The sequence below is a fragment of the Anneissia japonica genome, unplaced genomic scaffold (genome assembly GCF_011630105.1).
Source record: "Anneissia japonica isolate Jap-2015-1 unplaced genomic scaffold, ASM1163010v1 scaffold690_len516080_cov150, whole genome shotgun sequence".
Lineage (NCBI taxonomy): Eukaryota > Metazoa > Echinodermata > Crinoidea > Comatulida > Comatulidae > Anneissia > Anneissia japonica.
Genome location: NW_022758421.1, coordinates 54,294 through 81,137, shown reverse-complemented (window position 1 = coordinate 81,137; position 26,844 = coordinate 54,294). Strand labels below are relative to the sequence as shown.

Sequence of the window (26,844 nt, the reverse complement as noted above, 5' to 3'; positions counted from 1 at the left end):
CCCACTTTGCTCACGTAAACTTGTATCATGAAATTTTAATAAAATTGTCTAGGGTCAGCCTATTTTTCAGGGTTTGTCGGATTACGCCAACATAACATTTTTTTTTTAGGCTTTAAAACAAATTGTTGCATGCAGCTTAAATATTGAAACACTGCCATGCACAAAACATGCTTCACAATTATAACCAAGTTTGTTAATCAAATATGTCTTGTTTCTTAATCTGTAGTTCCAATCCTTGACGTCGACACCATCACCAAAAATTGAGTCACCAACTGATCACAATATCAAATATCATGTGCGTAGGCAGGGGAGAGTATGCATCCACCTCCACCACACATTCTCAATTTGAATACACATCAATTAATATTCCTGGAATAGGTCTTAAAAAATCTTTCATTTCAAATATAGATACAGATTTTTTATCTTTGTCTAAATAATTACTGGGGAGTTATACATAAAAGGAGTGTTACATAAAAATTGTACAACTCCATTTAATTCTTTACAAATACAAATAATTAATTTGAAGAGTTTCATATCAAATTTATATGTTTTAATGTTTATTTATAACCATTAACAAGAACTTTTCATTTATAAAATTCTTTTCTTATTCTACAGAGACCTTTTACTGTATGTAGTCTAAAAGAAAATTCAAAATTAAGTGTTACTGATTATCCTTCATGTAAGCATAGGTGTCATTAAATGTGTCCTGTAGAAACTTAGTTTATGTTTAATCATAAACATCTGAGAGTCAATTAGAATTCCCAAAGAACAAAGTGAACTATGAACTATGAATTTTGACTTACTATTTAGATCGTCATCATCAAACATGACACTGCTAGGCCTGCTGTCGCTGTCTGTTGACAAGCTCTCCATGCTGTTAGATGCTCCCAGTCTGCTGGAGGAAAGCCTCCTTGGCACAAGGGGTTCCACAGGCAGGATGTACTTCTGGCGACGGTTCTGCTGCTGTGTGCTCTGCTGTTGTGCTCTTCCCAACGTTGACCCCTTGACCCTCATTAAGGTGTTCTTAGCAAACCTCCTGTAATAATTATCATCATACAGACAGAATAAGGCAGTCATTTAGAAACTAATTATCATTGCAAAATAATCTTGCTGAGCTGGTTGATACTTGAGATTTAGGATAATTTCTCAAAAGGTAACCTTAGCACTGCTTGCAACTAGGTTATATAGCATGGTACATTTTACTGACCATAGAGGTTGAACTATATTTAGAATAGTTAGAATGAAGGTGCTCTTTAAGGTGTGTCTACATTATCTAATGTTATCCATATGAAACATGTTGTGGCAAAATGGCTAAGTTGTACCAAAAAATGAAATTCAAGTTACTGTACTGGTATTTTCAGATATCTGAATATGGAATCTTGAGGGGTCATTCATTGAAATTGGACATTTCAAGCCTTAGTTATTGGGAAGTGAAAGTACAGCATTTTGAGTAATTATCTCTCAAAGTTATTTGTACATTTTTTAGTGGAATAAACTACCAAAATAACGATAAATAAACAATCTGTTAACCATTTCCAAAACTAAGACTTTAGAACATGATTAATTAGAAATTAAACCGTTGATCTATAGTGAAAAACAAATTTAGGTTTTTTTATGCCATATTTTGAGTTATTATTTATTATTTTATAGCTCATTTACTTAATACTGGCCTGTGCGACAACTTAACCATTTGCCATGACACCATGTCTCGGATATAATCTTGATGTCATAGTAATTACACCCAAATAAGTGTATATCACAGTTATAATTGTCACAAAAAATTTGATAGTAGAGACCAAACTTTAGTTTTGAGAGAAAAAACAATCACAGAATTAGATCACATGACATTTAGGTATCAGGGGCGGATCCAGAGTTTGAAATTGCGAGGGCCCAAGTGGATACTTTGACAGAAAGGGGGTCCACCACCTAAAACTCACCATGGTTGGGGCTGAGGTAAGAAACAATTATGGCACATCTAGATGGCCAGAAATGGCACTCTCAGACTTGAATTTTTTCCCCATTTTTTTTTTTTTATAATTTATAAAAAATTTAAGAGGGAACGGCAATGCTGACTAGGCCCCCCCCCCCTCCCTTGAATCTACCACTGAATAAAAATCTTAACCGACAACTGTGCCTAACAACTATACAAGCTATGCCTAACAACTATACAAAATAAGGCATAACCTTACTTGAGAGTTGCATTTTTGTTGGTTTGTTTCTGTGTCTGGTTAATCTGTAATAACTCAGTCCCTTGGAATGCAAACGTTTCATAGATAGCGGGTGGAAAGCGCATTTTGCCTATTGACCTACGCAGTTGCTCCACCTTCTCACTTCCAACTTCTTCATCAAAGGCAAACTTTATAAGCTACGTAAAAAATGAGAACTGAGAAGTTATACATTGAGCAACAATGCTAATAATGAATACTAATTTTAAAAAATTAAATAATAATTAGATAACATTGAAATAATGATAAAAAAAAAAATAATCAAGTTTATCCTGACATCATTTTTTGGGTAACACAAAATCTTGTATTTTTGCCTAATAAAACTAAAAATAGTATAGCAATAATTTTGTACATGAATTTAAAAGGTATAGATAATTTTCATATCAACACGACCTAAAATATATTTTAACTTATTTAATTCCTTTTGGTGAACAATGGTTTTTCTATGTTATTTTACCTGAAATGTGTTTGACCTTATTTGGATTCCTTCCTGTAAATAATGGTCTAAATGTACCAAGTTGCCCACTGATATCTTCTTCTCCTTAAATAATGATGCTAACGGAAAGCTACGAATCACTGCGAGCTCACAAGCTGATCAAACAAATAAAACAATTTCATTAATAATGTAGAGCCCTTACTTTTGGTGTGCCCTTAATTTTTGCCATTTTTGCGATACGATGATGATCGCGAAAATTAAGGGGGCGCGAAAATCACAAAATTCTGAATGATAGTTTTGCTTTCAAAAGCAAAGCTATATTTATCTTGGCTAGCTAGGCCATTACATCACACAGCCAGAGTGCTAGGCTTACTACTACCTAGAGTGGTCATGCAAGCTAAACCTAGGCCTACAGGCCTACCTTTAATTGATTAAAAAATAACAGCATTGTATTTCTTCTATATTTTGGATTTTTCCATTAGTTGATGACTATTTACTATTACAACCATTGGCAGTATAGGAACTAGACTAAAAGTCGGGAGGGTAGGAGATTGCTTGAAAAATCAGCAGAAACCCACCAAAATCGGGAGCTCCAGCTAAAATACAGACTAAAAAACATGATTCTGTGCCTGAATTAAAACGGTTTTTATTCTGTTGAAGGTGCAACATAAATATGACCACTGCATCATGTTAAAAAATGACTGCAAAATGTAAAATACCAAAATTAAAAGGCCGCGAAATATTTTAAATTGCGAAAAATAAAGGGCCGCGAAAATAAATGGCTTTTGCAGTATTTCTTCATAAAAATATTATAACTTAATTATATATATTTGATAAAATATTATTCTTTTCATGATTATGAATCATTAATATAAAAATAACTTTAAAAAAATACATAAATGAAAAACAACGCTTCAAAAAGAATATTTTGACTCCATCATAGTGTTATTTTAGAGTTCAAATAAAGAGGTTGCGGTGGCTCATAATTACCATATTATTACTTCTTAAAATAATATTCCTTATTTATTACTTTGTTTAAATCTGCCTTTTAATAAATATATGTATAACCTTGACTTTATTTCAAATAATATTTTAACAACAGTATTTGTCAACATGAACATAAAACAAAAATACTGAGTTAAAAAAACTGTATTAAACCATAGAGGTATACATCCATGATTAAACAATGTATAGATAATCAGTGGCAGATCCTGGAATTTGAAATAGAGAGGGCCTGGAGAGAGATTTTCACAGATGGAGGGTCTATACTACCTCAGCCCCTTTATGAAAATTTATGATTATTGCATGGACTGAAATGGCACACTTAGACTCCAAAATTTGCATCAAATTTTCTTTTTTTCTCAATTTTGTTATGCTTTTGAAAAATTTAGGGGGAGGGGGGCTGGCTGGGCCCCTTGAATCCGCCACTGATAATAGTTGGATGATATGATATTCTGTTCTAACCTGAGTAATTTTTATAAACATGCATTTGGGTTTTGTAAATTACTTAAGATTTTAAAAGTTATTAAACGCAAAAAATATTATATTAGTTACCTTGAATGTCTACTGGATTTCCTTTGAAGACAATTCTGTAATTTGTAATAAACAGAGCACCCTCTGCTGGCAAGAGAGCAGGACCGCCAATATTCCCACCAATACCCTCTTCGCGTCCGTCAGGTAACAGGTAACCCCGGTATCCTGGGAAGAGAATTCTTTCACCTTGTAGAAGCACCGGTTTTAGAATCTTGGGTTTCTTGATCGGTGGGAGTCGTTTACTTTCTCTATGGACCGCTTCCAGCATTTCTATATGCATTGCAACGATACCTAAGTAATAAGATAAAACAATTCATTACATTTTATATATTGATTTACATTTTTTTTTAAATAATAAACTTGTAAGAAATTGTCTTTCAGTACCACATTGGGGGCTCTCAATCTTGAGGTTGGAGATTCCAACCTTCACTGCAAACTTTGCTTGTGCCTTTAAGTTGATTCCTTGGGAAAGGCATTGGCAGGTTCGAACATGTGGATGCTACTTATGGTATGTTCTATTTAAAGCATTTGTTCAAAATAAAAAGGTAATAATGTGAAAAATGCACAAAGGTCATGATAATGCATGTTAAAAATCTACCAAGATCATTGTTGTTAAGAAAGTATTTATAAAATTATTGGACCTATCTCATGTTCATATTATGGAAAATGTATAACTAATATGTGGCAAAGACAAGCCAAACCAGTTACTCGTTGCAAATTATGTTTCAGAGGAAATGGCAAAAACATGCTGGAATGTCAAATTTAAAAAAAAATCTATTTTATTGCACTAAAATAACCTTTATATATCTATACATCATGCTATGCTAATATTTTCCCCATTTTCAATGCTAAAACAACACTTTTTAAGGAATTGATGATAGTTTCTGCATGAAAAAATATCCGAAATAATAAACTTTGAATGCTGATTTCTCATATATTGTTTTTTAAACAGCTGTATGCTTAAACGCTTGCAACTTCGTAAGAAAATTTTGGATTTGAATGATTTTTTTAAACCATTTTATAGCTCTTATTTTACTCTTTAACCCTGTGTCTGGTTTGGCTTGTCTTTGCTACATATGGTTCAGATAATTGCCAGAACTGAAATGCATGCTGCCTAGATTACAGTCAACAACACCTCATTATGGCTGCCATATACAGTATGTATAGGCGTTTGTGTACGTGTGCAAATTTATACTACTTGGTAGAGGGAAAAAAAAATATAAGTAAACTGTCTTGCTAAAGTACACAAGCACTTCACAGGAAAAGGGTTCAACACACAATCTCAAGAATGGGCCTTTTCAGCTTAGCATTGCCCTTAAGGTATTGTTGCTAAAACGACAGTGTTAAATCATACGCAAATATGTGCGCCTTGTGGAACAGCATGCGTACTTGTTGGACTATTCCTGGCCATGTTCCGATTGGCCACTTTTTAAGTTTGACTGACATTACGAAAAGGCCATTAAATACTGGAAAGCAACAGCTGTACTAATCGCTCCTAAAAACCTGGAGAATAAATTAAGGTTTTATGGATAGTCTTGAATTTTAATTTACCTGGTATCATTGAGTGAAGTTTCTTGAGTGGTTCACTTGTAACTCCAGATTCTGTACAGACTTTATCAACAAACTTTGACACAAACTTGGTGACGGTTGTGGTGGTGTCGGAACTATCATAAGATCCATCACCCTCATAACTATCGCTACCACCAGCACTGGAATGGAAGAAGAAATTAATGTAAGGAGTTAACACTTTCGTGAAACACCATTCTTTGATATCCTTCTAAAAACTACAGACCAAGGATGCAGTCAGTCAGTTAATCAATCAGTCAGTTATTTAATAAACCAAACAGTCAATCAATCAATCAATCAATCAATCAGTAAGTTCAGCAAGTCAGTACACCAGTCAGTCAATCAGCCAGCAAGCCAATCAATCAATCGGTCAGTTAATCAGTTAGTCATACACCAATCAGTCAGTCAATCAATCAATCAATTGGTCAGCTAATCAGTTAGTACACCAATCAGTCAATCAATAAGTTACTTAATCAGTTTATTAGATAGTCAGTCAGTACACCAGTCAGTTAATCAGTCAGTCAGTCAATTAATCAAACAGTCAATCAATTAATCAATCAGTTAGTGAATCAGTCAATCGAAAACCAATATTTATCTGAATACTGTTAAAATACTTAGATAGAAAATTGAAATATTACTCTAAGGGAACAAAAACATTTTTTACCTGCTTGTTAGGTTGCTACTTCCACAGCTCTCCCCTTCCATACTTATTGAATTCACTAGCCTTTTCTTTGTGTCTAATGGAACCCTCATACACACCATGTGGTTAGCAAAGTGGATCGCTTGGCTATAAACAATACCCTCTTCATTTGACATTAGAACACTCTTGTCTTCATCTCCTATATCTGGCCAGAGCTTGAGCCGTTCTGCGGACACCTCCAAAGGAGACTGTCGACTCGACCTCATGATTTCATTTGACTTCAGTCCATTCTGAGACGTATCAATAATTCCCGTATCACAATCCTGAAATGAAAAATACAGCGCATTATAGATAAAAATACAGAAAAATATTTAGTATAAATCTTGTGCAACAATTTTATCTAACAATGATGCTCTAACAATGATTGCGAATAGCTGCATATTATTAGAATATACCGCTTTAGCCTCAGACCCTCCACCAACCTGTGAGTTTTATAAACATTTGTTCCAATGACTGGGGCAATACTCAGATGTGCACTAATAATAATAATAGTGTAAATTTGTATAGAGCCAGTATGAATTAAGCAAGATGCTCATGGCACTTGATATATGAACTCGGAACTCCATCAATGACTTTCTTCGCCCCTAAGGGTCCCTTTGTGTCTATGTTACCCGGTAACCCGGTACCAGCAACTCTCGTTGTCCACCACAGGGGTTGTCTGTACCAGTACACCGGGGTATCCCCCTATTCGTCTCAAATGATGTACTGGGTTTTTTATAGTGCACACGAGCCATTGTATACACTGGGTGCTTTCGGTTTATAGTCCTTATCCAAGAAGACTTGTTCTGCCACAAGAACCATAAGCGAGCATGCTGTTCGAACCAGCATCGACATTATGGCTGTAGTTTATATTATGCACTACATAAGAATATTATTATCTTATTATTATTATTATTTTTCTCATGAATCAAGAAGCAACTAACTTTTGTTAGTTAATAAATCTGAAGAGGCATACTGTCTTTTCTTTCACAATTGTAATTATTTGGATTTAAAGCCCTGCCCAGACTGTCAAATTTTATTTGACAAAAACATGTGGCATGCCAAAATACGGTCATGATGACATCACATCAACACCATACATAGGCACATTATGACTATATATGGGCATACACCAATTTTTTTGTTAATTAAAATTTGATAATCTGGACGAAGCTTTAGATTAATAGAATTTAAAGGTAGTCATACTTGATAGCAGTGAAAATTAGCCATTGCATGAAATTTTGTTTTGTTACTTTGTTACCCAAATGTCTGAAAAGTCAACAATAAATAATAATCATTTTCTCCATAATGCACTTCCCATGTTCACAAAAGAATAGACCACATTCTGCTTACATTTGCTTTATTGTCGGTGGATGGAGCTGATATGTAGAGTTGCGTGACACCTTTCTCAACTTCTGCATAGAACGCATTCTCCCAGAAGCTGAGCGTAGCCCACACAGGATGATCCTGCACGCAGCTGTAGGCAAACTGGATTATACCCGTGCACAATTTCTGAGAGAGTTAAGAAAAGGTTAAGACTTCTTTGATGAGTAATAAATTAATATTAGTTCAAACTTAAAATATTTTATATAAATTTTTTTTTACATTGTCTTATTTTATTGAATTTATGAAGACAGATAAAATTGTCAAGTTTTTTTCTTACAATATTGATGTAGATGATAGGGCTAAATGAAATTGTTAGCACTACTCTACTAAATTTGTGCAGGTTGTTTACCTTGTAAAATGCTACTGTTATCGCATTAATCTTAAGTGAATATATTTGCGGCAGACAAGCCAAACCAGTCACTTAGCGCATAAGTCGATTTTTAGATTTTAATACAGGGTTCAACAGTTAAATGAGAAAAAGTGGTAAAAAATCATTTAAATCTGACATTACGTTTAATGAAGTTAAAGGAATTTAAACATACAGCTGATTAAAGAACAATATTTGAGAAATCGGCCTTTAAATTTTATGATTTTGGTCATTTCTCCGGCAGAAACCATCACCAAATCGTTTAAAAATTGCTGTTTTAGGATTGAAAATGTGGACAAAAACAACATAGCACGATGTACAGATATATATATATATATATGAAGTTTAGTTTAGTGTAATAAAATAGATTTAAAAAATGCTCACATTCCAGCATGTTGCAATATTCTATATTTAGTTAAATGCCACTTTAGAATGTTATTGGCCAACTTTAGTTGAATATTTAGGATTCTATCTTTTCTATACATATAGTCTTCTTTAATTCTTAATAGCAGTATGTATTTGAAAACACACTTATTCTTTTATGGATTTTTATGTGACAAATTGATTAAAGCCCAGTCTAGACTATCAAATTTTGTTTTTTGTTTATTTGACAAAAACATATGGCATACCTAAATATGGTCATGATGACATCACATTATGACCATATATAGGCACATCATGACTATATATGGGCATACATGAGGTTTTTTGTCAAAAAAAATTTGATAGGCTGAACAGAGATTAATATTGAGTCTTGAATTTTGATACTAAGAAGCTTTTGATTCTTGTTCAGCGATGCGGCATCCTATGTTCTCTGCGTATGCAGATTTGGCCAAATTGCATCTTAGAAACCACGCGACGAGAATTTTTCTTTTTGTATGCGCATATGACTTTAAGCGATTAACGTCGTTACGTTCTACCGCCCTGCTGTCATCGTGCAATTGAAAGCTCGCTATTGTAAAGTGCCACTTACCCTGCAGAATGCTACTGATAATGGCAACATCCTGCGCGCTAATGTGAACTCTTCCACCGAAGAATCCTCCTGCAAAAAAAAAAAAAAAAAAACTGAAGAATCCTCCTGCCAAAAAAAAAAAAAAAGTATTAGACAAACATATTTAATGTGGACTCTGAAGAGAGATACAGGTCACCCTCCAAATAAAAACCACTTGGTCTTTAGCAGCTCTGGTCTCTAATTAGCATAATAAAGATAAAAACACATGTAAATTTGGAATCACAGAAAAGTGGTCTTTACTTTGTGGATTAATTAGAAGGAGACCTGATTTTAAATTTGTTATAAGAAAATATATGAAAATTCCTTTTTCCGGCAACATCAATCAACAAAAACAACTAGAGCAGTCACTCCACAGAGTGATAAATCCGCTCAGATACTGAACAAAGCACAGGCTGTGTATGGGTGATTCCATTATTTTCTATTATGATCAAAGGTATGTTCAAGGAAACGGAATCAAACTTTTGATCTTCTTGGTTATGATGCTTTTTTTCTAAAAGTTATATCATCTCTTTCTTAGATTATTATGTACTATTCCACTAAACTTTCCAACAATTCATTCCTTAGATTTTGCAAATCTTGCTAACAAACAGATGAGGGTGAATACATAACCTCCTTCTTGAAGGTAATAATAGGAAGTTTTCGCAAGCTTACGAAAACGATAATGAATACGGTTACATCATCTGTCACAACGCAGATAATTCAAGCCTTTTGCATGATTTAAGGATCAGACGGAGCTCGTACAGCGTATTGTCAAGAATATTTTTAGGCACGAATGACAGTAATTATAAGGACATATTAGTTATCGTTTTCGTAAGGTTGCAAAATCTCCCTAACAACTTTAAAGATGTATTGTCCTTTGCAATGCTAATGTCAAAAAATCATAAGAAATAATTTTGAAATAAACTTGCTCATATTGCAATAGCATACAAATTATTAACTTGTGCCTAAAAATTATTAATTTAAAAAAATGTGTACCCTAGTTTTTAAACCAAAAAATTATAATAAAAATAATAAAACACCTTCAGTGACTGGAAGTGTTTCTATCATTTTTCGCTGTAAACTGATGGGTAGACATTTTTTAAATACACTAATTTTTATGTTCAAGTTGATAACTTTTATGTTACTTCAAAATGGGTAATAAGTTAATTTCAAAAAATATTTTTATGATTTTTTTTTTTGGTATTTAGCATGGGACAATACATCTTTCAGTGCAAACCTTATAGAAAGAAATATTTACCTGCAAGGAACAGTTGATGAGTTTGACTACCATGTCAAACTGTTGCATTTCTAACATTGCACGGTTTTCTTGTACGTGTAATGCCAATTCCTTCGCTAACACTTCCCGCACTACCCTGCTCTTTAAGGACCTCAAGACAGTGGGAAACATCTAAGGAGAGAGAATCAATATCACATTTTATTAGTGAATGGTTTACTCTAGCTTGCATAAATTTATAATACTCTAAGTAGCTTGTGTATTGAAACAGTTAATTCCTATAACACTTCCCGCACTACCCTGGTCTTTAAGGACCTCAAGACAGTGGGAAACATCTAAGGAGAGAGAATCAATGTTACATTTTATCAGTGAATGGTTTACTCTAGCTTACATAAATTTATAATACTCTAAGTAGCTTGTATATTGAAACAGTTAATTTCTATAACACTTCCCGCACTACCCTGGTCTTTAAGGACCTCAAGACAGTGGGAAACATCTAAGGAGAGAGAATCAATGTCACATTTTATCAGTGAATGGTTTACTCTAGCTTATATAAATTTATAATACTCTAAGTAGCTTGTATATTGAAACAGTTAATTCCTATAACTACAAACAAACACTCAATAAATCAAGCACACCAAATAACTAAATACACTACTATTAACACAAGCTACTGTGTAAACAGTACACTTCTTTAGGTAAATGCAATGTAAACAAACAAGTGATATGACAGTGTCACACATATATAATGTATCACTTAATTGAAATTCCTTCAACACAGAATAAATAATATATACACATATACCATGGATATATATTATTTACTGGTGTTTCCTATGGCTGGATATATAATAAACATAGAAAAAAAATGTAACCAAGTTAATTAATATATACAACCATTAATTTTTGTGATCCTTTAATTTTGAATTCTACACATTATTTTTTATTGTGGAAGTAGATTTATCGAGCAGTTGGCCTGCACAATAGCATTATCATCTTATAGGCCAGCTGGCCTAGGAATATTGTTGGATCAGTGCCAAACATAGCAGAATAGATGGATTTATATGAGAGTTAATTGACGGTAACGATTAAAATATGTACTGAAACTAATTAAAAAAAAAGTATTTTTAAAACAAATTTTTTTATTTATTTTTACATTTTATTTCAATTATTTATACGACCAAAACAAATTACAAAAAATCAGAACAATTAAGAAAAAAGGTCAGGAAAAACTAAAGCGACGAAAATCACTATGGCTCAGAGAGTCAGTAATTTTAACGAATAAAATGTATGTTAAATATATCATCGCTCACATCACGAACGAACACTATCAAATTAGATTGTGTTAGTTCGTGAAATCACAAAAGCGCGTCAAAATACACGCAGTTGTTGTTACAGACTTTTGGTGTGGTAAAGAATACGAAAGTGCCCGACAACCAATACGCGTTCATTTTGACGCGCTACTGTGATTTCACTAACACAATCTACTTTGATTGTGTTAGTTTGTGATGTGATCGACGACATGAGGCTTCCCATCCCATAACCAGCGTACTGTCGATAATTGTTAATCTGAGTACTTAGCGTAAGAATGTGCTAGTATTGTATACTTTAGTACGGAGAAAGAGTAATTACCTTTCTGGCATCTAATAGTTTGTTTTCAAATATGTGTGATATACATGTACGTAGTACTTCCAAGCGACGAGCCGAGTTGTTGACAACATTTTTCTGCTCCTCCCAATCTTTTGGTAGCGGTCCAATAGGAACCACTTGGGTCTTTGGTGTCTTAATACTCTTCTTCAATTTCGGGTTCACTTTCTATAAATAATATTAAAAGAAATCATAAGGAAATGATATATTATACTTCAATATAATACTTCATGAATTAATATCAAGCATATTCCAATTCATCATCAGGAATTATAAAATTTTAATTTTTTTTTTTTAATATCAGACCTAGTATACACTGTAATCCCTTTTGTTGTTGGTTGGGGTTCGCTGCCCAACGTTGAGGTCAGAGTTCACATTCTGTGCTGTGCATTTCGGATATGCCTTTGAGCATTGGATTGCCTACATTTGTGTGTCTTTTTCCAGGAAGAAAATAAATGAGTGCATGGTAGAAGGTTGACCAGTGAAAATAAAGGAGCTTGTTACTACACATAACTCTTTAATTATAAGCAAATATAAATGTTGGTACTAGACATATACTAGTATCATACTATTTATCATGGGTTGAGGTGAGATTTATTTTATTAACGCTTTATGGCTTGAAACGGTCCTCTTATATCATGTTGTCATGTTTAAATCTAGTCTTATTTTTGTTGTCTTCTTAAGAATATGTTTGAATTATCATTAAACCAAGTAAGATTGCTTCACAAATGGTTCTTGGGCAGTCAATTAAAGAACCCTGATTTAGGGCATTTTATAAAGACATTTTTTAATTTCTTTTATGTATTATGTTTAACCCCAAGGGCAAGGATGTAGGTATGGTGGGCGGGGTCACTCAGCCTTAGTTTTCCACCTAGTTTAAAGCTAATTTCATGGCCCTCCACCCACCCTTATTAACCCACTTTTCCATCCTTAACATCCACTCTTATTATTTAGAGTCTACCAAATTTATCACGCATCCACCCTCAAAATATCTATCTCCCAGCCTTAGTGCTCATTAGCTCCAACCCTGCAAGGGGACACCAGGCAAAAACAAACACAAAAATATGAGAAATAAATAAAATCACTGCTTACAGCCATTTCTACCCCACCGCTGATAATTTCTTGAAGTTCCTCTCGATTGAGTCTTGGGAATGGTTGGTGGTCAGTCAATGATGTCTCACTTGGTCGCGGTATTTTCTGCACATATGGCTCAGGGCTTGGATTCTCCTGTTCAAATGAACATGCAAGATGATTATAAGAATGGATTCTGATAGAACAAGGGGACATAAGTTTAAATTAAAAAAGCCTCGAGCTCATCTTAATGTTAGAAGTCACTCTTTCTGTGTGAGGGTTGTAAACCTAAAGAGTACTTCAAACCATTAATAAGTAATTGAACTTTGTGAATACCTCCATTTGAAACACATAATTAAACATTTAATAAGTACATACACAGTAAATACTCACATACTCTCAAAATATAGATATTATACAATTTGTTAAAAAGCCATTAAACAGTTACACTGTTAATAATTAATTACAGCATCAGTAATTATTTTATGTGTTAATAAGTTGACATTATTTAATAAGACAGGGGCGCAGAAAATTGAGAAAGCCGAACTAAATCCTTATCCCAATGAAAACTTAAAGGTCATTTTTAGCATTTTAACACATTTAGTTGAACTAAGTTCCAGCCATGGGGAGGTGGTGTCGGCACTCACACACCTCCAGCCTATACCGATGTAAGTACTTACATTCTGATAGAGCTGTAAGGAAATTTCTTTAATATTCTTGAGTACTTTTTCTTGGTTTCCTTCCTCTTCAATAAGCATTCTTTGATAGTTTGCAACAAGCTGTTAATAACAAGTTCAAATAGTGACAAATATGATGAGGGCTTATTTAAGTTCTGTCTACCACTTCCTTTATTTATTTATTACAATGTTATTAAAGTAATGGATGTCTTAAAAGACTATCACATGATAAATTAAACAAGAGGTATGATTTATACATTTAAGCATTATCTATTTACAATACAATGTTATGTAATAATATAATTCAAAATTGTACATTTAGATGCCAGAAAAGCAGCTGAATAGCGAAGATGATGATGAGAATAAAGAGATAAAGGGATGGTGAGGCTGATGATGTTTATGATGATGCTTAATGTAAGGTAAGGTAAAACTTTATTAATCCATGACATGCAAACTAAAATTAGCTCCGCGCTAAGATTACAAATACATTATATATAAAAAACATTTCATAAATTCATACAATAATTCATTAAAATATTAAAATTTATTTTGTTTATGATGATGGTGTTATGATATGATCACTAATACTATAGTGGATATGCGCAATTATAATGAATCTTATTATTATTATTATTATTATTACTATTATTACTACTACTATTATTATTATTATTATTATGTGATGATGTTGAGGACAATGATGAGGATAATCAGGATAAGGATAAAAATGATGATTATGACTACTATTATGATGACGAAAGGAATGCTGCATTGATTTTTAATAATTTTAAATCTTTCTTTTTTCTGCGCTACTGCCGTCGATGATACTTTTTTGCTGTCGCTGTTTGCTGGTATTATTTATTGTTGTTCTCATGGAGTTTCTGGGAATATCCCAGAAACTCCATGACAATAACAGTATATTGTTCCTTGCGTGGTGCGCTGTTCTGCGCTGCGCTGTGTCTTGCTGTTTTTAATCATTTTTACTTCCTGAGATCAGAGATTTATTTATATATTTTATGTATCCTTAAATCAGTGGAGAAACTATATACAGCAATTCAGTTTGCTTTTTGTTTATCCTGTCTCTGATTTTTGGTATTGTTATTTCTGTATGTTTTGTTTTCTGTTTGATGAAATAAATGAAATGAAATGACATCATTAAGAGGCAGCTTTCCTGTACATTGTACCAGGATTCAGTCAGTGAAATCCAATTAACAATTATGATAATTACCTTATCAAATATATCACAGATTCGGTAAGGAGGACCTCTCTCATTCACAAAAGTCACAAACGACATACTGTCGTAAAGTTTACTAAGAAATTCCTCTCCAAACAACCCGCGTTGCATCAGGTACAATCCCTGTGGAAACAGATACATCGTTGATAATTACAGGATAATGTTGCCTGTTAGACGGAATAAGTATTACCACAAGGAACACCACCTCTACCCTCATAATTAATATAACCAGCACCATCATCACTTTTATCATCATCATTATTATTACCATCTTCACTGACACCATCTCCATAATTACTATTATTATTACTACAATCACCACTACCATCACTTATCATCACAATTACCTTTACCATCACTACCACCATCACTATTATCATCACCACTAATACCACCATCATCACTATTATCATCACCACTAATACCACCATCAGCACTATTATCATCACCATCATCACCTACCGCCACCATCACCATTATATCTTTACCATCACCGCTACCACCACCGTCGCTGCTACTACCACCATTCCGCTACCACCGTCAGCTTTTACTGCCACCATCATTATTATAAACACCAACAAATTGTTTTATCAATACTACAACCACCATCACCTCTACCCCCACCAATCACCAATACCACCATCCTTATCACTACCACCATTAGCATCACTACCACCATTAGCACCACTACCACCATCAAAACTATCAACATCATCACCAACTTCCTCATTTCACCACAACAATCCTCCCCTTTAACATCAATTTTTTGAATAAATATTTTCATTATTACCATCATTCCACCATAAATATCATCTCATCTCAACCACACCCCACACCACTGCAAATTACCTTATTGAAGGAGATAACTGGCTTAGGGTGAATCCTGATTATGGTGAGGCTGAGGCGATACCCGAGTAGCATTTCCACTTGCAGACGCATAAAGATTGCTCTGATCTCCTTGTCCAGAAACTCGGGCTTCGAACAGCCTTTGGAGGAACTTGGAGGGAAGGCAAGGTCTGCAATCTGTAGATCAGGACACAGTACCTTATACAAAAAAGTAAATAAAATTAGTTATTCATTGTACTTGTTCTTTTGCTGTTGTGTTTTGTTCATTAGGATTTCATCGGAAGACGATGATGATGCTAAGTGGAACAAAAAACAGATCTGTTAACTCTTTGTCCAGAGAATCTAAGATCCTGAAATCGAAAGCACGCTCATATGTTTGTGGAGACAACTTTAAAAGAATATTAACAGTGTTCATACCATTGTTAGTTCTCTATGTAACTTTTCCAGCATGTATTCTGGCGGTTGTAAGCAGTTGACACAATCTGGTACGATGATAGTACCTCCATCCAAATCAACGGCTGTCACATCCAACTATTATAAGAAAAAGTTTTAGTCATTTAATAATACATTGGCAAAAAAATTAAAGATATCTGTAAATAACCATATTTTATAATCAGCTTTAGAACGGTTTGTATTAAAATAATTTGATTATCTTCATTTAGCGTATATGGATCTAATGATAAATCATATTTAGCACAAATGAGGAAAAACAACTTTGAAGGTTTAATTTAGTACTGTATGTATGTTATGCATGACTACATACACAATCTCATAATAATACTATGCTTTATACTATTACAAATTAAAGTACATTACTATCTAACTTTAAATTAATGGTTAAAGTCAGGCTCAAAAGGGGGAGGGGGAGAGGGAGGGGGGGAAGATATATTGTACAACAGATTTTCCTAAGACACAAAACGCATATGTGATGAAACACTCAGGAACGATTAATGAGATAAAGATTTCTGAATACTCAAAAACTAGGGGAAAAGGAGCAATAATAACCCCTTTTTTCCACCTCTTTCCTCCAGTTTTTAAATATAACAAAATTTGTATCTAATTAACCGTTCCCAAGTTCTTCGTCAAATATGCTTGACTTTAAGACAACACAAATAAAATTGTTTTTTATTAATGCTATCAGATATAAAATAATCGATCAACCAATAATTTTTATAATCAAATTCTATATTTAGAATATATTTATGATACTCTACTAACCAGCTCAGCTATTTCGTTCTTCAGGTCAGAGTGGACACCCATAATAAATGGTGTCGGTGTGTTTAATACTTCTTTTAGAGGTTCAGGTAGCACAGGGATGTAGACATAACTGCAAAAAAAAAAGTAACTACTAATATGTAATAAAACTTTAATTAGTTTTTTCTAATTTTCAGGCAAGGTGAGACTATTTTTATACTTTGTGTTTCACACATATTAACAAGGATTTCCAAGAAAACCACAAAGGAAACATAAAATTTGAACATGGATCAAGAAAATAGCTAAATTTAAAGCAACTGAAATTACTTAGGGAATTTCCTAATAGTGTCCTAGTGGAAGGGAATTATCCAAGAAATTGCTTCGCGAAGGCAAAGCCAAGGATAAGTTGTTGACGGAATGGGAGAGGGAATTTCCAATATAGTCTCCCTGTGGAAAGAAATTACTTCGCAAAGGAAAAGCCAAAGATAAATTGTTGACTAAATGGGGAAAGATTCAGGATATACTGTAAAACCTTGAATAAAAGCCTGATAGGCTTATCTTGAGAAGCCCATCTCAAAAAGAGGCCCATCTCAATTTGATGCCCCTATTTAGTTTGCAAAGTATCCTTGAAAAGAAGCCCATCTCTTCGAGATAGTACAGCGCATACACTGTCAAAGAAACAAAGTAAATTCAAAACACTCTTGGTTTATACAGTAGTTTAAGTAATTTAATGCCAGTAATACACTCCATAACACAGACTGATTCGCCCTATTTATTGTTTTAAAGTAGTACGCCTAATTAATATTACATAGTAGCCTTACAAGCCGACATCTACAAGTCTTGAAATGAAGGGTGCTGATGGGGGGGAGGTGAGTGCAAAGGTTAAGTCGAGGGGCCCGAAGATCAGGTGAGGGAGCGCAAACCCGCAATATAAGGTGATGCAAATGTAATCAATGCATTTGCTTTTAATATCGTAACTTATATTAAGTAAATATACAATTCCTTTTCGTGAAAATCAATGTAATTTTAATGTCATTTAATATTGACGAGCAATTCGTATCTGAGATAAATTTGCAAAGATAATTTACATTGAGATTCGATTTATAGATGAATAAAATTTATTTTGTATTTTTTCCTCACTTGACTTTTTACTGAGCAGTGTCGAGTACCCTAGGCAAATGCACAAATTGTTTGCGTGTATTTGCATAGGTGACAATTATTGTTAGGACAGTAGATTACAACATACTGTATTACTTTCTAATGTGTTTACATACATTACAACACACAACAGTGCATTCTATAAGTCGCCTTTACAATAAAAATGCGACAGGAACTAATAATAATAATATTTTTTGTAAGTTAATCATGACGTTATCATTGCACCTCCCAACGTTATTTGCCTATCCACCGCAGTCCAATATCTTTCAATTAGTGGACGCTTGGCTTGATTTTTTTTAGGTTTGTGTGCAAAGAAAAATCCTATTTTTTCGTCACCGCGAAGATATCACGCACCGCGATGAAAATTGAACTGTAATTGAAATTTACTTTTGTAAAACAAGCTTAATTAGAACCTGAAGACAGTTACTTCAAATTCATTTATCAAGTATGAACAATTAAAAGGAATTCATAGAATTAATGGATTATCATAACAAAACAAACTGAATGTTTAATAGGAATATTCTAGACCTATTTTAAAGACTCAAGGAACCAATTTTGATGTAGTCCTACGGCCCGGTAGGCCGCCACCCAGAATTCCTTCTACAAGGCCGTAGCCTAGCCTAGTTATGAAATCATCGCAAAAATTTAACCTGTCAAAAAGGTAAGTGACTGTATTCTTTCTTGAATGATGAAATATTTATTTCTTTGACAAATGTATATCAAACAAGTTCCTTCTTACACAATAGGTCTACAAATTACAATAGTTATTCATCGTATCCATACTATACTACTGATAGTTAACGCGTACTGCATAAGCAAAAATCAGCATATGCACAGCTAAATGTAAATACGTACATGTATACTGATCATATCACTATAGCAACCGATGACTGCTATAAAAGTTGGTTATCAAAAAAGTGAGTGTGTTATTAACACAAATTTTTTCATGTACATATTACACTTCCTCATGTGAATGAAGTTATCAGTAATCAATAAACTTAGTCACACGATCACTGTTGGGGAATGTGTGTGTTTCTCTAATTTATGGATTATGTCATATCTAATCTTGCGAAGGCCACGTTGAAAATCCTTGCATGCCACGCAATAGATAAATGGATTAACAGTGAGATTTAACTCCCGAAACAACAAACTCAAGCCATAGAATGTATAATTCATACTTTGGTATAAGATGAAAATTATTATAAAAACGAAGCTTGGAGTTATTGTAAGAAAATAAACAAATGCAATTAGAATGAGTGTAGTCAACAGATCGGACTTGACTTGATAACCCCGTCCACCGTTCTTAGGCTGAGATTTAGGTAAAGGTTGCTGGCCAACTGTTCGTGTCTTGTGTAATTTCAACAGCATCCGCACGTAACAGTACACCATCATGGAAATGGGTACAAGCCAGTCAATGGTAATTAGTAGCATACCAGATAGCGGTATCTTTCCAGATGTACACTCATTCAAAATTGGGTCTTTGTCCACATCAATAAGCAGAGGTATCGTAAACATTATTCCGCATAAATAGGGGATAATGAGTGACATGTATTTCATTTTCCCATGAATGGATTTCTGGCGATAAAACATCGGATGAACAACTGCAATATATCGTTCTATTGTAAGCATGACAAAATTGAATGTCGATACTACTGACATGCACATTATGATAAACAACATTTTACAGTATATGGTTCCGCCAGTGCCTTCGGGAACATCCATAATGTGGAAAATAAAAAATGCCAGAGAGCCAATCAAATCAATCACAGTCTGATGGAGAAACAATTTGAGCGACAGAGACTTCTTGTAAGACTTGTTGTAGATGAACACAGATATGCTGAAGGTGTTTACGACGATACCAATACTAGCCAATAGTACTGGCGCTACGACCAGCACAAAGGAATACTGCAGTTCTACGTTAGCTGTGCCATTCCTACGTACATCCATTCTTTTCTTAGGCCTACTCAACACTGGCAAAGTAAGCAGATAATTCACTGAGCAGTATTTGTAAAATGTCTGTATTAGTATATACAAAAAAAAAGTGTGGTAGATGTAATACAGAAAATATTTCTTGGACACTGTTCTTGTTCACCTCAGTCTTGGATTTTTTAGTACGATGTGGTGTTAGAAGACTACATCCATCGTTTTATCTATTGGACCATTAGGGAGGTTCAGTAAAAATTAGTTGTATTTATCTGCCATGATTTCAATCGATTTTGTTTAATGCATAAATGCAGTGCTGCAAATTAATGTACTGTATATTTGGTTGATAATTGCCTTATACCGTCATTAGTACTATATAAATGTCACTTCAAAAATTGACAAGGCAACTTCATTCTATAATTAAGCATTATCTGGAACGTTGAAGGTCCAAAATAATTACCTAACATTTAGAGTGCCTATTGTGTAAGATAATGATGTACGTGGTAAAATTAATAAGGGTTGGCAAAATAGCGACTAGTTATTTTGAAATCATTATTTATATTAATGATGGTGTCAAGCAGTGTGAAGACGGTGCAATCGCATCCCCTACATTGTATTAAGTTTTAAGTCATATTTTCTATACCATACATCAAACGTATTAAAAATTTGTTCTCTATAATAGCTGATAAAAGATCATGAAAATTTGTTGGCGCTTCATTTTGATTATATACTGTAATGGCGATTGGATGATGATGGATTTTACTATAAAAGTGTCATTTCCGGCCCTTTTTATAAATAATCATTTAAGTGCAGAAACTGAAACTACACAAAAAATTAAGCAAGTACAGTGATTTTCAGCTTTGTTGGCGATCTAGAGAAGTTACAAGACTTCAAAAATCACAGAATCAAAAGAATGGCAACATCAGCCATGCTTATGCATGCCACAACCACTTTTTCGGACGCCAATATATCTTGGAAAATATTGATCCAATTATCGAGATTAAATTTCGGATTTTCATTACTGTAGTGAATAAAGTTACTAGTGAGACGGTGACATTTATTTGGCATGGAATACCCCAATGTATTACAAAAGGGACAAATATATGAGCTTATTAGTTTTCCTAGTCAAATTGTTCAACATCTTTCAATGTGCAAAATATGAAACATATAAAAATGATACGGAATTAAGTACGCACATTCTGTATGTTTAAAAGTACGCTGTTGATTAATTAATTGAAGTTCTTTATGATTTGCCAAATGTATTTTTTCGTTGGTTTCAGATGACGTTTAACAATAAACATAATTATGACAATGAGAAGATAGCGGTGTTGGTACATATACAGTATTGTCTTCGTCCTTCTTGCTATCATTTCAGTTGTCTGCAGGATTCGATTAAAAGTAAGAATGTATGGCATCTAGAATATAGTTTCTTCTTAATGAACACGACGATCGAGTAATGCTATGCTTTTCATCCCCTCAGGTGAGACACACAGTCACACCATTTGTTACAGCAGCATTTATTACGATATCAGCATTCTGTATATGGCGATTCATGTACACATTTGTTAATCCAATTAATCATAGGCTGCATCCATCGTTTAATCTGTTGTTAGCGGACTTGCCATATCCCTTCATAACTTCGTCATTCGCATTGCTCATTTGGTTTCTAATACAGAGCTATAAGCCGAGGCACATAAGCCGGTGACTGCTTGCGTATTCCTTAATTTTCTTAGCGACTGTTATAAATTTGGCATGGTTTGTGTCGTTAGCATAATGGTGGTATTCACCGATACTTGCAAAGTGCTCAGTCTGTCACTTTTGAAATTTGACATGGCATTTCATTGTTAGTGTGTGCTTTCTATACATACTCTGTAAGATTATGGTCACCTATATTGAGACACGCAAAGTTCTAAAAGCATCGCGTAATCCTCGATCAATCGAGCGATCTTCAGGTTTCAAGTGAAAATATACTTACCCCGGCTCAGTGGCGTACCTAAAATGCTTGAATAGAGGTGCTAAAGGGGGGGGGGAAGGGAAACCGAAGTTGAACTGGAGGAGCTCAACGGTAATTCGCAAAATAAGGTGATTTTTTACTAGTTAACCATTGTTTTTTCATGGGGGAGGGGTGGAGGGGGTGCTAGACTGGGGCCGCAGAATCATTTTTGGAGGGGTCTGCGCCCCCACTCACACCCCAGATACACCACTGCCAGCCGATTGGTGGTACAGTGTATAGTTACTAAGTGACAAAAACATAATGACTGAAAATGTGTGAATGAGCTCATAAGAATCAGCATCAAACCACACTGGTCTTCTTCTTGTCATGTCTACACACTTACATACTATATACTTGTGGGGCAGATGCAGATGGTGTGATTGCACCTCCTTAAATTGTATTACCAAAAATAATTGTAGTATTGTTGTTGATATGGATTACCAGTAACATTTTTAAGGTGTTACGTACAATTTCTGGGAACCTAGAAGTCCATATTTTAAAAATGTTTGCACCTCAGCCACAACAATGGCCCAGGGCTGAGGTAGTACAGTATGGAATCTCACACAACCCCTACCATCAAATCCTGCATCCTCCGCCCCAGTACTATGTTTTAGCCAGAGTTGGACAGAGTTTTTAGCACAGCTATAGTTCTCAGCCAGGCCCATCAGATGGCATGATGAAAATGATTATACAAGTTGATGTTGCCTTTTATCTTGTGTGTGGTGGTGGTAGAATTAGCGTTATATAGGGCTGCGACGAGGATGCTTCTATCATGACTCCAAGCCAAGCTGATTAAGAATTGCTACTGAACCTTGCTAGTAATCAATTTACCGATTTTTGTAAAATTATAAAGTCTTTAAATCTGGGAAAACTGATTATAAAAATCATTTTGGAAATTCTCATTTTGAAGTACTGTAACACAAAATGTTCAACTAAAACATTAAAATTAGTGTTATTTAAAAAAGTGTTTACCCGTAATTTTACAGTGGAAGTGTTATTATTATTATTTATATTATCATCCTATATAAAAATCAGGATATACAATTCTATAATTTCTATGCTCAAGTAACAAATTGTATGTTAGTAACTGCAAAATGAGCAAACTTATTATTTAAATGAGCAATTTAATGTTTAAATAAAAGTTTCTTCAGAATTTCGCTTCCTCATACTGTACCCGGACCCCATCACTCGACTGCACTGGGGTCCTTAGGCGGTCATTAGACTCATGCTGTTGGAGGTTCACAGCTGCGTAGCCCAGGGGCACAAGGCCAGTTTCGTTGTCTCACGATCAGGATTGAATTAATTTGTATGGAGCCAACTATTAAATATACTGTATGATGCAAATAGTCACTGTCCTGTAAGGTACTCCTGTTTATTCATAAACATTAACTAACATTAATTGCTGTCTCTTATACACATCTAGATGTGTATAAGAGACAGCTTACATACTATATACTTGTGGGGCAGATGCAGATGGTGTGATTGCACCTCCTTAAATTGTATTACCAAAAATAATTGTAGTATTGTTGTTGATATGGATTACCAGTAAGATTTTTAAGGTGTTACGTACAATTTCTGGGAACCTAGAAGTCCATATTTTTAAAATGTTTGCACCTCAGCCACAACAATGGCCCAGGGCTGAGGTAGTACAGTATGGAATCTCACACAACCCCTACCATCAAATCCTGCATCCTCCGCCCCCCAGTACTATGTTTTAGCCAGAGTTGGACAGAGTTTTTAGCACAATTATAGTTCTCAGCCAGGACCATCAGATAGCATGATGAAAAAGATTATACAAGTTGATGTTGCCTTTTATTTTGTGTGTGGTGGTGGTAGAATTAGCGTTATATAGGGCTGCGACGAGGATGCTTCTATCATGACTCCAAGCCACGCTGATTAAGAATTGCTACTGAAGTTGATTTGATACTGTTTTTAGGGTTCATTTTTGTTTTAAAATTTTATTTATATTACTATTATTATTTCTACTATTATTATTATTATTTGATCTTGCGTACATATAAACGTCAGTAATCAGTGGCGGACACATACTTTTTTCCTGGGTGGTGCAAATGTGGCAATTTGTGGACAGCTTGAGGAAATACTGTCCGAATTGGGCAGGAACAATGAATCCAGGGGGGCGGTTTCGATACAAGCACTAGAGTTTAATCAATTTTAAGCTTTTATTCAAATAATTTCTCAAATTGGTTTCTGCCAGGGGAGCAAGAGTCCACCTCCCTTAGATCCAGCACTGAATAATATGCATTTATATCAAAGCAAAATAGGAGGGAGGGGGAAAATCTAAGAATCTTACCAATATTTAAAAGGGTAAAGAAGAGCAAGAATTGATGTACAAGCATCGGTCAATCGAGTATAACTTGAAGAGTGAAACAAGATCTTGTTATCAGTCAAGGCCAAGCTAAACAATGTTATGACATTCTGGATTCCTGTAAACAAATGTATTGAGAGTTAACATGATAACGAAATGAGAAATTAAATAGCAATGTATTTCTCTAATTTTCTGTTTAAGACCAATAATATCAAGCTATCAAGATTTTTACTTCAAAGCAAGTTTTTTGTTCTCCCAGATGTTTAGATTTTAAATGGTTATGTACAACATAAACCTGCATGCTGATATGCATCGTTGGTTTAAATATTTATAGATTGTAATAATAACATCAAAGTATAACAATTAAATTTATCAAATTAGTGTGATTGATTGATTGATTGATTGAATTTAATTAATATAAAATTTAATATAATTAAAATGATTTTCAACGAAGATATAAAGCAAGGAGCTTAAAGAATACCCATTACAACAGAGACCAGACTATTTCCAGAAATTAGAAATTTATCTTATCTTCATTACTACAAGACAACTTTAAGAGTATGTATGAAAAGATATATAACATTAATTGATGTCAGTGATTTATTATACAGTGTATATTATTACATAGAAAACATATTTTAACATTATATATCAATTATACAAGATAATTTTATTTTATTTATAATTATATTATAATACATTATAATATATATTATTATATAAATACGTATTAAAAATATCATTAGTGTATCAGTGATTTACACTGAATGAATACATATTATTATTATTGTCGTCACTGCAACCACGGTTGTCACCAGCGGTCCAGGACACTGCCTGAAACTCCACAACCTACATCTGCCCTGGATCACAATCATCAAATTCCTGCCAACCACCTCATAACAATTGGTCCTTCTATTTTTCTTTTTTAAGTAGAGACATATGATTCATGCCTGCCCACTACCACTTGAAGTACTATATTATACTAATGAATATTACTTGACGTACCAAGCTGCTGAAAGAGAAGAGCGACAGTGGACCTCGTGACAGGAACCATCTCGCTAAGTGGTGGCTGTATCGCTTGCCTGTCACCTGCTCCAATCGAAAACCGTACCTGTTAACACAAGCAGAAGTTTATTATATAAATACAAGTTTGTTGCTAACACCTGCCTTAATTGAAAGACATCCACGAAAGGCAAGACTTGTTTTTTATCCCTTTTTAATTAACTTCTGGGGGGAAAAAATTATATAAACAAAATTCATTCTTTTCATTTAGAAGAAAATGGGTCTGCCATTATCATCAAGAATGCAAGGTAAAAAAAATATAATAGAACATGCATGTAGGCCATCCCTAAGTACATCACAGACAGGCAAAGTGAAGTCCACAGACCACAAGAGACCACCATGCTGCCCAATGCAACTTTGGTGTGGCCTGCAAACATACAGTCTAAAAACCATGTGTAGCCACCCGCCCCCATCTTTGACTAGAAAAACCCCATTTTGTTAGAGGTGATACCTAAAAATAACATTGTATTAATATTAAAACTAATCATATAGCAGTATAAAAGATTGTTTTTGCAAAAACACTGAAAAGGTCAAATTTTCACTGTTAGTCTGATTGTGGCCCTCAGCGGTAAAGGGAAAAAAATCATAAATTGAAAATTCAGTTTGAGCAGCCAACCCCATTTTTATGCTAACCATTGCTCCACTTTCTACTGCAAGGTCATAGAGTATAGTACAGTATGTAATTAAGTTCAGTAATAAGCTTGATAATGATTTCTAATCATGTAAACATGGGGATGAATTTGTCAAAATTATTATTGGCAGGTGGAGTTTTTAATGATCATGGCGAAATAAAAGTTTCACGGGTGTGTTTAATGCCAACAGCTTTTTCAATTGAAAGACACCCAATTAAAAAGCATACTTGTAAACTCAAGTAAAAGTTATGTAAATATCAGAATGGTACTAGGACCTGGTCTATATAAAGAATTGATTAATATAAAAAATACCATTTAACTACAATAAGATGTAGAACTTAGAAATTTATATATATTATAGAAAATAGAAATGTTAAAAATCATATTAAAGATAATTAGTTATTTTTATACTATATACAGTAAAGATAATTATTAAAAAATACATTTACTGTAGTTACAATAAGATGTAAAGAACTTTAAAATCTATTTTGATAATAATGATTTCAATATTTGCTTAGTGTGTATATAATAAATGCCTTTGTTTATCTTTAGTTGTAATTAGGTGAATTTCTTAAGTTTCTTAATACAGTAGCCTAATACTGTACTGTATATATTTTCAATTTAAAAAAATTTTTCTGTGTTTGTTCTGATTGTTAATGCAATA

The 26,844-nt window shown here is 33.9% G+C and overlaps 1 protein-coding gene across 7 annotated transcripts in view; it reads right to left on the bottom strand.

The window, feature by feature from the left end:
* LOC117125262 (myotubularin-related protein 13-like) overlaps positions 1 to 26,844 on the bottom strand; it is a 74,530-nt gene that overhangs the window by 31,000 nt on the left and 16,686 nt on the right. For all 7 annotated transcript variants that reach the window (XM_033271718.1, XM_033271721.1, XM_033271722.1 and 4 more), the window contains exons 5-22: positions 25,492 to 25,597; positions 24,472 to 24,604; positions 17,111 to 17,219; positions 16,310 to 16,423; positions 15,896 to 16,090; positions 15,041 to 15,169; positions 13,816 to 13,914; positions 13,157 to 13,291; positions 12,050 to 12,232; positions 10,442 to 10,591; positions 9,166 to 9,234; positions 7,793 to 7,951; positions 6,425 to 6,723; positions 5,746 to 5,903; positions 4,216 to 4,485; positions 2,683 to 2,816; positions 2,190 to 2,365; positions 804 to 1,036 (exon numbers count right to left, since the gene is read on the bottom strand). In XM_033271718.1, the coding sequence (XP_033127609.1) occupies positions 804 to 1,036; positions 2,190 to 2,365; positions 2,683 to 2,816; positions 4,216 to 4,485; positions 5,746 to 5,903; positions 6,425 to 6,723; positions 7,793 to 7,951; positions 9,166 to 9,234; positions 10,442 to 10,591; positions 12,050 to 12,232; positions 13,157 to 13,291; positions 13,816 to 13,914; positions 15,041 to 15,169; positions 15,896 to 16,090; positions 16,310 to 16,423; positions 17,111 to 17,219; positions 24,472 to 24,604; positions 25,492 to 25,597 (2,851 nt within the window). The remainder of the gene's footprint in view (positions 1 to 803; positions 1,037 to 2,189; positions 2,366 to 2,682; positions 2,817 to 4,215; positions 4,486 to 5,745; positions 5,904 to 6,424; positions 6,724 to 7,792; positions 7,952 to 9,165; positions 9,235 to 10,441; positions 10,592 to 12,049; positions 12,233 to 13,156; positions 13,292 to 13,815; positions 13,915 to 15,040; positions 15,170 to 15,895; positions 16,091 to 16,309; positions 16,424 to 17,110; positions 17,220 to 24,471; positions 24,605 to 25,491; positions 25,598 to 26,844) is intronic.